Source organism: Erigeron canadensis, chromosome 2 (assembly GCF_010389155.1).
Source record: "Erigeron canadensis isolate Cc75 chromosome 2, C_canadensis_v1, whole genome shotgun sequence".
NCBI classification, from domain to species: domain Eukaryota; kingdom Viridiplantae; phylum Streptophyta; class Magnoliopsida; order Asterales; family Asteraceae; genus Erigeron; species Erigeron canadensis.
The window spans coordinates 27,233,325-27,247,576 of record NC_057762.1 but is presented as its reverse complement, the minus strand read 5'-3'; the positions used below and the strand labels follow the sequence as shown (position 1 = coordinate 27,247,576).

Below are 14,252 nucleotides of genomic sequence, written 5' to 3'. Positions count from 1 at the left end.
GTCTCAGCTATATTGATTGATCCAATCATCGCCAGCTTCATGAATCCGATATCTGTAGAGGCGCCATCTCCTGATGAAGTGGAGGTCTACAAGGATTTACAAGGGTGCCTTGAAATGCGAAACAAATACCTGTCTAGAGAAAAGATTGCCCCATGGGAAAAAGTGGTCAAAATTGATCCTATTACTTCGAAATGCAATCCAAATCCTTGTGTTTCTTTTCCCGAGTCAAAATCTAATGTGAGTTCTCGGTATATATTATCCTTCTAAACCATTTTGTATTGCACGTTGATACATATTGAATTAATTAGCCTATAATCTGTCATATCTACCTCTGCATCCTTAACAACATTATCAATTTCACCTATAACATCCTCATCAACCTCACCAGACTCATTCTCACTTTCCACAATTAGAGACTTCAACTTACCTTCACCATGTTCTACACTATATCTCCTAGTATTGTTCTTGGTCCTTCTAGGCTGGTTAATTATACTAAGATCATGTGTAACATGTATGTTAACTACTTTACATTCACCATGTAGAAGCTTAGTCATACTGTTTATATCAAGATCAGATTGTAAAGAAACCAGTCTTAAACCCAAATCACAATGAGGGCTTTGATATTTAAAAAATTTAATAGTATTAAAAGCATACCCAACTCTTCTAACATTATGTTCATTTCAATCACTCAGAAGTAACCAATATCAACATTATCTACATATGTAGTTTTACCTTGATAGTACGGCTCAATGTTTTAAATATACCCACCAATATTACCGGTATTACTGGTATCTGAGAATACTCCGGTATTTTATGCCCGGTATATTCACTATTCAATACCGGCAGTTATTTCCTGTATTCCTGATATTACCGTTCCGGTATTTATGATATTTTCAACAAAAAAAAAATGATTTTTATAAATATTTTTTTCCTGTGATACTTTAATGTTAAATTGTGAACTTTACAACTTATATTTAGTTATAAAATACCAATTTAGTATTATTTTTGAGTTGATTATAATTATATTTTTACTATTTTCGTTAAACTGTAAGAAGTTTTGAAGGATTTTTATAAAAAAATAAATTAAATAAAAAATAGTCGTACCGGCCGGTATTTCTGGTAATACCGGAAAAATTTCCACACCGGTATAATTAAAATACCGGTTTTTAAAACATTGGTACGGCCTCCCATCACCATCTTTTTTGAACAGACCCCCATGGTGAACCTTGATAGAGAAGATGCAAGGGTTCCCATCCGTATTAGAACCAAACAAAAAACAATTAGTAAACTAGTTATTCAACAAAAATAGATATTTTTTTTTGGAACGACAAAAATAATATATTAATAAGTTGGACAAACTAGCAAGTCACTAGTCGCCAAAAAATACAAATAAAACTTCAATCTAGAAAAAAACAAAACAACAAATTCTAGACTCAACAAAATAAATTAAATTTCAATAAATTAAAGTTACTTAACATATTCATCAAAATAAACATTAAAAACTATGAATATGCTTAACAAAACACCTATATTATTTAGGGTTCTTACCGTATATAGTGTCAAGATCATAATCTTCATCTTCCTTCGATCGGATTTTCCAACCCATTTTTGTGGTTGGAATCGTAATTGGGGATTAGGTTTAGGTTAGAAAGTGGTTTAGGTATGAAATGAGAAATTAATCGATAAATTGGGTACTTGAGAAGTGGATATGATAAAATTTACGCGCGAAATTACAAGTATACCCCTCACGTGACTCGCACGTGAGGGGATTTTGATGGCTATTAAACGTCCGTTTGGTCCAAGTATGATCCGAGTAGGGTTTTAAAAACGTTGGGTCTGGTTCGAGTGGAAATAAAACGTCAGGTATGAAACGAGTAATATATAGCAAACGTTAGGTACCATTTCAGTAAAAAAAATCCCTTCTTCAAAATCCAGTTGACAAATGGCAACAATTGGTCTGTTTGACCGACCTTACTTAACTCTGAGTAAACATGAGTAGAAAAATGTGCTATAATGAAATTAACTCTAATTTTAAACTTGTTTATATCTATTATGACTGAAATGGAACCCAAAATCATGGCATCGTTTAGAGCCGACTGTATCGGTTCGGGTTCCGAGTCAATATACTCAGTGATGTTTTGCGTTTGTAATTTCCCGTCCAAATATAAAGCAAAAACTAATATATTTATAGTTGGTTTCTTTCTGGAGCCCGGAAATGCGTGGGAGGAAATGGTTAGGGATGCCAATTATCATCGAGATATATATAAATTCACGAACACACATCAGCCAAACATATCAAACTAAATTCAACACTAACTTTTAATCAATTTCAAAAATTAATCAGAAAATGAATAACGAGCTGCCTATTAATCAGCCTTTTTGATGAAAAAAGCATTCAAGTCTAGTTTCCGTAGGTAATTATTTTAAGAGTACTTTCGATAACGTTTGAACTGTATAGGCCTCGTGCTTTGCTACGGATATAAATACTAGTGGGGTGATGCGACAAATGAATTCTTACAAATTGGCGAAACAACATCCCTTCAATCCTTTGTAAGTGTGTATATGACGATATCAAAAAACGTATACTTAAGAAAACCCACAACCCAAAACATCAAAGAGTCATCTCATATATCTCCCGCTTATTATTTCTTCACCCTTATATTATTTTCCCTCCACCAAACTTTTCTCCCTTTCCCCATCCACTCATCTCCACTGATTATTACATATAAATAATCAGTGTTATTACACGTAAGGTTAGTCAAAGTGCCACATGGAACACAAATTGACTATTTTTAAAATGGTGATCGGTTACCGACAGTTTATCCTGTTAACATACATTACATAAACGAAATTTGTTTTTTAGTTGTATTGAATAGACAGTTTTCGATATCGTTATATTACATAGACATTTTGACTTAGTTAGTTACACTTACAGGTCATTATCCCTTTATTTAAATATATAGTTTTGGTTTTAGTTTGCTTTATTATGCAAATTATAAAAGAAAATAAAATTTAGAGATGAATGACTAGAACAGGTAAGATAAAACTATATTTTTGTCAACATCATGTTTAGGAAAATATCAATTAGTGTTTTTTGTTTTCTACAATTAAGTATATCTAACCTTAAGGTTAACATTTTAATTCGATTTTTATTTTATCTCTTAGTTTTAATTTTTTCTTTTTCAGTCATGATTTTAACTAATGCTTACATTCCATATATTATATATTTTTTTGCTGCTGCTGCTTCTTTTTTTTTTTTCTTTTTAAAATTTTAAGTTTTAGCTTTATTTATAAGCTTTTGTTTTAGAATTTAATTATGTGAACCATCTTATGTTTTTAATGGTATGCAAATGGAAACGTAAATATAAGAATTAGGTGTGGAACTCTTCACATACAAATTTTTTAATAATTCTTTAATTAATGAATAAATATTTAGGCTATCATGAATTATATAGATTAAAAAAAAGTATTTCACAACTAAACTTAAATACCTAACAATTTTATATTCTCATCCCTTATATTTTTACACATATTGTTCTTAGAATTTTCTACCCATACGGACCCATACCGATATTGATATCCAAAAGAGCCCGACCCATTTGAAACTAATTGAAAGCAGAGTAAACTCAACGGATAACGATAACTTTGACCCAAAAATAGTCCACGAAACACACATACATACATTTTGGATCCCCAAAAAACAGTTATACGGTTGTGTTTTCCTTCCTTTTCCCCCTTTAATAAACACACACACGACACTTTCTGGTCTGAGAAACACAAACAATCAAACAAAAGCAAGAAATGCAGCAAGATCCATCAAACCCAATAAGAATGAATCAAAGCCCATTTCCATTTCGGGCAGCTCATCACAGAAGAGCACATTCTGAAGTCAACTACAGGTTCCCACCAGACGACATAGATCTTGTTTCTGATACATTCGATGCCCGTTTTGAGGACTTAGGATCCGAAGATGACTTGTTTTCGACGTTTATGGATATCGAAAAACTGGGATCTACTACTACTGATGATGATCATGTCAATAATATTAATAACAATAACAATAATGCTGCTTCTAATGATGTTGAATCAAAGAGTAATAATAATAATAATGTGATGAAACCGAGACATCGGTATAGTAATTCGGTTGATAGTGAAAGGAGTTTGTTACTTTCTGATGGTTCTGCTAATTATAATAATTCTAATTCTAATAATATTAGTAGTAATAGTATTGAAGCTAAGAAAGCAATGGCTCCTGATAAACTTGCTGAGTTGTGGACACTTGATCCTAAACGGGCTAAGAGGTGATCCATTATTGAACTTTATTTACTTTAAGTTATTGATTTTTTTGGTATTGTGAAATGTATTGAATTTTGATGAATTTGAGATTTAGGTAAAATTTTATAATCTTTAGCCTTAGTGGTATGTGAACTGCCCTGATATGTGTTTAGATCTTGTAATAGTGAGTAACAAGAAATTGTTAGACGGGTCATCGTTTGATAGGAACTGATTTGCTAAATACTGATATGTGACAATGAAGAGTGTAGATCAGGAGGGAAATAGAGGCAGACGCATGTTATCATCGTATTTTTAGGAGATGAGCTTTGCAAAACAATAAATAAGAGGATTTAGGATTAGTCATATAGTTAATGAATTTATTAAAGAGAGAAGTTTTGTAGAATCACATGTTAAAAATTCATATGCTAGAATTTTGATGGAGTTTGCTTGTGCTTTGTGAATTGTGATACATTTTGTTCTCTATGCGGTGGTCTGAATTTTGATGGAGTTTGGTTGGTCCATCACGCCAGAGTAGTTTGTGTGTCTAGTTCTAAGATCTCTACAATTCTGGTAGTTGATACAATTTAATTTTTTTTAATTGGAAATGATTATTTCGTTGGAACAGGTTTAAGTTTTATACTCTCAACCTGTTTCCCCATACTCCGTTTATAGGGGGATTGGTCACCATTGTTGGTGGTGGTATTGCAGTATACAAGTGATTTTCTCCTTGTCACATTTTTTTAGAAAAATTGCATATATGTGATAATGTAGGTTGCTTCTGAGAAATCACATCAGCGATCCATCTTTAGTTTGCCTTTGCCAATAGCCAGGAACCCTTCACTAGGATACAAAAAGATGGAATGCATTTCTACTGCAGGCACCAAAACATTGTAAACTTATGATCATCAGAAAAAGAAAAAAAAATCTATCACCAATATACTGACCATTTTTTTTGTACCAAATAATTATTTGAACTTTCATACACTAAAACTTTGAATATATACTAATTTTGTTTCAATTAAGTTATTATCTTCATTTCTATCAACATAACTATTTCAAAAGTTAAAATTTTTTTATAAGTGATTGATAAAAGAACATTTTAAACAATAACTGTGGTAAATTTTGAATGATGTCAATGAGCTTGTGTGAATCATATACTTTTAATAAGTTATTATTCCTTAGTTTTTATGTTAATTACTTAATATATAAGTGATTAATACAACTATCCTTAGTTTTTATGTTAATTACTTAATATATAAGTGATTAATACAACTATACAAGGTACTGTGATTAATACTGCTGCACCAAATTCTGCAAAACGGTCGATTGAATAATGTTGCACCAAAATCTGTACCACTTCAGTCTGGTCTTAGTACATACTTGGGAGACTGATTAAGAATTACAATGCATTTAGCCAATAATAAGTAAACATGGTGTTTGCTTTTCCCAAGCTCTTACATAGTAAGCTTCCTTAAACTTATAACGAGACATAATCCTTTAACTTGCAGAATAAAAGGAAAAATGGCACCTGTTCTACTATTCACTTGGTGTTTGCTAGAATATTTAGATCCTAATAATATAAGCGTTGTATATATGTTGGCTTTCAGAGTTTCAGATCATCTTATGGTTTGTTGCATACAGGATCTTGGCCAATCGACAATCTGCTGCTCGCTCAAAAGAGAGAAAAGCACGTTATATATCTGAGCTTGAGAGAAAAGTTCAGACTTTACAGACAGAAGCAACCACCCTTTCAGCACAATTGACTCTGTTTCAGGTGATTCTCTTAATATTTCTGTAGCTTGTTATATGAAAATCTGTTTATTTTTGAAGTGTTTGTTTATAGGATTTTCATCATGAAGTTGTGGCCCTAACTGCCCCGAACCAGACCATCTGATCACAAAGGAACAACCTTACATGTTTCTCCGTGGCTCGCCTCTAGCAAACTCTTCTGACTATATTTAAAAATATTGCATAATACGCCAATGTTAACTGCATCTGCATGTGTATCTCAGTATGTAGTAATGTATTACACTAGAGGTGACATTTTCGACCCATTAACTCATGAATGGATCAAACTGGATTACATTTTGTATTCTAACCAAATGAGTGAGCTCAACATATTCAGCTAAAATTCAAACACCTCAGATTTATTAAATTGCATAAAAAGGGTTTTGGGTCAAACTGACATATACAAATGAATTCATGTTTTTACCTAGTACTCAACCAGTTTATTTTTAGTAAGTGATGCAATATTTATATAACCTTTTTATTTTTTGTGACTGGTGTTTTTTTTTAAAGAGGGATACAACCGGCCTATCTTCTGAAAATACAGAACTTAAGCTCCGATTACAAGCTATGGAACAACAAGCTCAATTACGCGATGGTAAGTACTTAAACTTCCGCTATCAATGATAAAGCTGCAAAATCCTTCTAGATTATAACTGTTTGAATTGTCGTGCAATATACAGCTCTGAATGAGGCACTGAAACAAGAGGTCGAACGGCTCAGAATTGCAACTGGAGAAATAGCAAGCAGTTCAGACGCATACAATCTTGGAATGCACCATGTTCCATATAACCAACCAAACTTTTTCCAAAACCAACAAAAGCCTGATCCACAAAAGTACCAACAGTCAAACATGCCGAACGACCACCAAAACCACCACCATTCGCTTCCTGCCTCAACCCATGACTCACTGCAGCAAGATCCACTTGGCCGCTTTCAGGGGCTTGACATTAACAATAGAGGCGGTTCTCATTTTATCAAGTCTGAAGATCCTTCAATCTCTGCCAGTGAAAGCAGCAGTACGTTCTGATTCTACGAGTACATCTCTATTTCATGCATTAGTCATTGTATCTTGCAACTGTTCATAGATCGACACCTCAGCATCCACGAGCACCATTTCTTTCATAGTTTTATTCATTTATTCTCACATAAGTAGAAATTTAGGCTTTAACAAAGTGACATTCTATATTGTTGTCATGTTGTGTTACTGTTTGAGAAATTGCATTATCTTGTGCTATTCTCCTAGCTCATTTGTGTAGAATTTGTTATTCATTGAACTATTAACATTATTTGTGAATGAGGATTCTGGTGCATGTCCTTAAGTATAATTTATAGTCCTTTCTTAATCTAGAATTTGGTGTCTTGAAATCGTATAGAAAGATTGAGGGGGTCAGAACGGCGGAGATTTTCATTGAATATGAGATTGAGTCTGTATGGCTAAGAAAACAAAATATTGATAAACATATATATATTTAGATGAACCAATATTCAACAAAAAAGTTCTGATTATATGAAGATGAAAGCAGCCTAGAATGACTGGGCCTAAAAATAATCATTCGAGCTTTTGAAAGGAGATCACCACAATAACCCCATAGACCCAAAATTGAACCAACAACTGAATGGCACGACTATGTTTATTTGAGGAAACATCATAATAGCCATAACTTGGCTAAAGTTATCAAATGAAGCTTTCATGATGCAAAGGTCAAAGTGCATGCCAAAATTTTCGTGTAACCTGGCTAAACTTGGCATGTTCACAACACTGGTAGAACGAACTTTATTAGACGAATTTTCGCTACTATAAAACTTTTGACGGCAATTACCATCATTAATCCGTCGTAAAAGCATATCCGACGGACTTCCAATAGAAATTTCACCTCGGATAAACCTGCATAGGAAATAACTTCTTAACAGACAAAAAGTCGTTAGTATATTTCCGACAAAAGTTTCCGTATCCGTCAGAAAAATATAAGTTTTAAATTTTGATATATTGTTTTTTAGATGTCTTACGAAATGGAATATTTTGCGGGAATTCCGTCAGAAAACTATAAGAATTTTCAACGTGGTTGGAAAAACTTGTTGGAATACGTTAATTTTCTTGTAGTGAGACTACACAAAAACATGGACCTGGGGATAAACGTGTTCTCGTTTTTCTTCTCTTTCATGTACTGCTTTTCAATCATATGTCAAACTAATTAATATAGGGTCAGGGACTCAGGGGCAGTATCAAATGGGAGGCAAGAGGGGCCAATGCCCCTTAATTTATACATTTAAATTTTGTCAATGAGTTTTTAATTTTTTTCCTATGCGTTTTTAAATTTTGCATCCTTATAAGTATATATTTTTTAGATTTTTTAATCTTGCACCTTTTTGATTTTTTTTTTTTCTCCATATCGCAAGGTCCATGGCTAGTAGGGGTGACCTAACTCATGGACTAGTATAAATGCACATGACACTATAATAATATGAATTGAAAGGGGTGCATCTGCATATATGGAAAGGAATGGATCATGTGGGCCGGGCTCGTTGTCTTTTGGCCAGCCATACAAACTAGACCACGAGACGTTAACTAACTCTTGATCGTTACTCTTTAGTCAAGTCTCACGACAACACATTAAGTACGTTAATAATATCCATCACTTGCATGTGAAACTAATTATTATTTCTTACTAATAACACTTATTAGTTATTACAATTCCAAAATAATATTAACAATATATACAGTTTAAAAGTAAATGGTGTAGTTCAAGTACGTACACCTTCATTAATCATATCATTATATATTTTATTTATCTTTTTGAAGTTTTATATATATATATATATATATGGGAGCCTTATTTTGAGAACCCATTTTTTTGTAAGAACCTTGAGAACTCTTAAATTATGTATTGGATCACATGTTTTTTTTCCATTCACATGTGAAATGTTATAAAAATACATGTTGTAGAAGAAAGTTTTTTTCAAAACCTTATATATACTCATTTGTTAACATGTGAACGAAAACGTGAACATATTCATTCACAAGTTCACAAAAGGCTATTTTGAAGGTTTTTTAAAAAAGTTTCTTTTACAACATACTTTTTTATATCATTTCACATGTGAATGAACAAAAAAAACATGTGAACAAATATATTATTTAAGAGTTCTCATGGTTCTTACAAAAAAAATGGTTCTCAAAATAAGGAAAGTCCTATATATATATATATATATATATATATGGGTAAAGTTATTTTGAGAACTTTTTTTTACGAAAACCTTTGAGAACTTTTCAAATCAAGCCTAACCGATGATTTTTCTTTACATAAAAATTGTTTTTTATTGTTTTCTAAATAACTTATGTGTAATTTTGAAGTTTATAATTGTGTGGAGCATGGATTATCATACGTTATACAATTATATGGAGATTTGGATTCTTGATCACATGTGCACGAATATTGCTATGATCACATGTATGCAATATTCGTGTGATCGACTTGCATACATGTGATCATAGCAATATTCGTGCACATGTGATCAAGAATCCAAATCTCCACATAATTGTATAACGGATGATAATCCATGCCTCCACACAATTATAAACTTCAAAATTACACATAAGTTATTCAGAAAACAATCAAAAAACAATTTTCATGTAAAGAATAATCATCGGTTGGACTTGATTTGAAAAGTTTTCAAAGGTTCTCGCAAAAAAAGGGTTCTCAAAATAACTTTTCACACACATATATATATATTAAGGTTTAGTGCGACGGAATGCGACTAACTATGCTCAAAATGTTATAGTGTGCACCAACTAACGTTTTTGTTTATTGTATGCATAAACTTAGTAAAAATGTTTATATCATGTAACTTTTTGTGACCGGCCAATCAAAACCTTACACGTAGTCTGTTCAGAAAAAATTTTTTACACGTGGCAGCTCATATGGGCTGCCACGTATACACATTGCATGATTTAAACATTTTTACTAAGTTTATGCATACAATAAACAAAAACGTTAGTTCATGCATACTATAACTTTTTGGGCATAGTTTGTTTCATTCCAGCGCACTAAACCCTATATATTAACTTCAGTTAGGTTTTATTTTGAACCTCAATTAGATAATCACATAGTAGGGTACGAGTTTATTTTAAAATATAATGAAAGTTAAGATAGAATTATTATTTTATTGATGATATGTCTTTATATATATATTATTAGTCCTAAAACCCGTACGATGTACGATTGCTAAATAGATTGTATCATAAAGAAATTCGAATATGCCTCATACATAATTCGTGAGTCTGAAATAAATTGTGGTTAAAGTAAATCGATAATCGAAGCTAAATTATAATAAAACAGTAATGATAAATATAAAATATAATATATGTTTAGTTAGGGTTTTGGATTTACCTTAAAGTTTTAGAACTACATCAAAATCGTAACTTGCATTGTAAGCATAATGGATTATGACAATTAACCTTATGATTTCGGTCGTAAATTCAAAGTTTTGAAATATTCTTGTTAATAACTTATTATTATAATTAATATAAGTAATTGGATTTGAAAAATTAAGAAATAAAGAGATTCAATTTATTAATGAGAAAATGATCAATCACAAAAGATTATAATGTCTTTTGTATTAATAAGCCAAGAGTTAGATTTTAATTCTAAGTATAATAAGAAAATTGAATTTATATACAACTAACAAAGTTGATTTAACAAATAAAATAAATTAAAAGAACACGTGTCGACTAAGGATTACGCCACGTGTCATTTCAAGAACATGTCAATCATGTTTTAGTTTATTGGTAGATTAGTCTATATACGTGTGTAACTAATCAACGTACGTAAGCGTTTCTTGTGTATATTGGTATTTTTTGGGATTCATTTAGAACTTTGACATTCGTATTCATTTTAAGGTTCATAATTGCCTAAATTATAACCAAAAAACAAATATATAGTCAATGATAGCTTAAACTTGTTTGTCATTTTACTTCAACCCTAATGTCGATCGGACCGAAGTGTGGTATGTTACTATGTTAGAAAATATGTATTAGGTTTTATATGGATCGAATTGGGCCTTTAATTTGTAATTTGTACAGATAGCTTTTTCACTTATACTTCGTCTATTTAAAAGTCTATATTATAAAAAAGTCAAATATATATATATATATATATATATATATATATATTGTCAATTTCATTCGTTAATCTTCCATTAAATACCAAAATAGCTTGACACGTTATTAAAACTTACTCCCTCCATCCCATTTTAGTTGTTATATTGACTAACTTTGACCGTAAATAACTTTGTTTGTGCTATATAGTAGTTGATGAAACTTATATGGACGAAAAGTACATTAAAAACTCAATCCATTCATATATTTTATAAGTGTTACATGTAACAAACAAAGTTATTTACGGTCAAAATTAATCAACATGACATTTAAATTGGGACAGAGAGTACTAGTCGACTTCTTAGTTGGCGCTGAAAATCCATTCACAATGTTTTTAAGACGTTTTTCATCCTTGGATGACGCCGAATTAACTATTCAGGGACACAGAGGAGGTAGATTTTCAAATCCAACTCTCAAGATAGCCTACGTGAAAGTTTTATTGACGTGTCAAGCCACGTTTGCATCTTACCTGACGATTTGACCAATGGATGAATCTGAAGATATTTCTGTCTTTTTTCTTGAATTTTGATAATGTAATTTTTCAAATAAACGAAGTTTGAATAGTTCCTTTATAATGAATTAAAGTAAGAAGGTTATCTCAATTTGTCCTTATTTTAACCGTGATATGACGTCTTAGCATATTGGTAATGGAAATGACCCATATATTACAATATTGTTGGAAAAAGTGAGTTTTTTCTTAATTTTGGACATCAATAAATATATGATCGAGTGATATATATCGAGAACTTTTTGGAGGGTGTATAGTCTCTGACAAAGACTATACAATGAATTAAGACATGTCCAAATTGGGTTAAAGGTAAATGAGATGTCAATCTCAAAGTGGTGTGTTTGGTGCAAAATTTGAAATTGAAAATCATCATTCCATAACGTATCATTTATGTATATTCATAAATGAATACAAAAATTGGAAATGAAATTAACTTAGCTTCATTCCATAACGTATTATTTATTAACATTTTACGTTCAATTTGTTGTTTAATGATCTTTATGATCATTATGAAACTTACCATGATCTTGTTTGAGATTTGAATTATATGAGAAAAACACACACATAGCAAACTCTCTATATATAATTCTCTGAATTAGCATCCTATCCCCGTGTTCCATTCATCTTTCAGGCAAGTATTTAAGTTCAGCAGTACTCCGCTTTGAGCCGGTGTACCTTGGGAATAGACGAAAAATCGGTTTAAGGGAATTGTGTCAAATACAAGCCCGATTCCTTTGACGATTATTGTTTCTGTTTTGTTATCCTCTGCAGGTGTTAAACCCGTTGTTGTTCATATTCGGTGTCACATCATATTCTTGTTATTGTTTTTTACTTCGCATATTTACTTTTATTGTATTATAATTAGTAAAGCAATGACAAGTGTTATATTCAGAATTTCCAACATGTATTACTATTAACAAACAAACAAACATTCAGGTTCATGAACAAATGTAGTAACGAAATAGTACATTATCTACAAAATATTAACAACAAAATGGTGTCTTTCATTTATTTGAGGTAATCTTTTATTGACATATATATGTTATCTTTAAAATTCTTTAAGCATCTATCTTCAATGATTATATTGATAGCAAGCATGCATCTAACGAATATCCTACCAAACGTTTTAGAGTTTGGTCTTCGGAAAATGGAAAATGAGTTGACCTCTCTCAATACCAACTTATCCGTTTAGGTTATGGATTATGCCGACTCTGGCTTTAACTAGGCTTCACCTCGATTGTCATTGACTAGGATCTACTGTGATTCACAAAAATATACCGAGTGCTACATGTTTGATGCATTTCTAACTAAATGATTGACAATACTGTTAACCAGAATACATCACATCGTATATTAGAGGTGGAGTTAGAATTTTGCTTCAGGGTAAGCCAACTTGATTTATCAAACACTAATGAGTGCTAAAACATGATCATTTGGGTCAATAAATTATGTAAATACACTCATTAGTTAAGTCAAAAAAGTTTTGGGCCGGATTAATAAAATTTATTACCAATAAAAAAAAAAGAATACATTACAATTAATTAAACTTTTGTGGAACCTTACACCCTACATTGTTCCGTCCAAGTTATATATCATTTACACTGTATTCTCGAGATTTATATAAAAGAAAAGAAGGGAGAACATTGGATAAGGTAAGAAAAGAAAAATATATATATATATATATATATATCTAAAAGGTATTATCGAGTTACATGGAAAACTAAAGAAAAGAAAATCAAATACAATTTTTTTTTGTTTTTGTTTCAAAGTATGTAATCCTGAAATTAAATACCACAAATTAAATACCACAGTTAACAAAAGTAAGAGATTCACGACATAGATCGAGATCAGTCACAAAAAAAAATTAAACATTAACCATCTGTCGTTACTTAAACAAATTACTCCTATGCCTCCTTTTTACCGTCTTCGCCCTCACACCGCTGGCTCCAGGTTTGCATCGGCTGCTGCTTCTTGGTCTTCGTTCTCACCCGCTGGCTTGGGGTTTGCATCAGCTGATGTTTATCTGGAACACATACGACTAAGTCCCAACTAATTAACTGGTAGATATGAAGCTGGTCCAGTCTATAGTCCTCATCTGGCAGCTCCACCGAGTAGCGATACATCCTTCCACCTCCTAATTATGTCCTTGGAAGCTACCCGAACACATGAAACTTGCCATCCCAAATGAACGTGTTGAGATCGGGGCTATCCTTATCGATGTCGTTTATCGGCATGATGTAGAAGGTGATCCCCCCACGTCTCTCAGAGCGTATTGGGGCCACTTTAGGTAAAACTCGTGTCATCCATACATACTTCTCGTAGTTTAGCCTGAGAGTGACTGAGCCCTTTTCCTAGTTGGGCTCAAAGACAAGCATGTCTTTGGCCTTCTCCACGGCTTTGTACGGGGGGCCAGATAACGCATATTTGGCTGATTTAAACAATGCAGCCGTCAGTACTCTAATAGTTGAAGGAAGTTCAGAGCTTTGTAGCTTAGAACCAACGGTTACTGCAGCTGGTGGTTTCATGACC

At 32.1% G+C, this 14,252-nt stretch overlaps 1 protein-coding gene across 1 annotated transcript; it reads left to right on the top strand.

Annotated features, from left to right (window-relative positions):
• The first annotated feature begins 3,679 nt into the window (after positions 1 to 3,679).
• LOC122588426 (transcription factor RF2b-like) lies at positions 3,680 to 7,360 on the top strand. Its single transcript, XM_043760536.1, has 4 exons — positions 3,680 to 4,301; positions 5,917 to 6,049; positions 6,574 to 6,658; positions 6,744 to 7,360. Exons 1-4 carry the CDS (start codon positions 3,802 to 3,804, stop codon positions 7,088 to 7,090), a joined length of 1,065 nt encoding a protein of 354 aa, XP_043616471.1. The 5' UTR covers positions 3,680 to 3,801; the 3' UTR covers positions 7,091 to 7,360.
• The last annotated feature ends 6,892 nt before the right edge of the window (positions 7,361 to 14,252 follow it).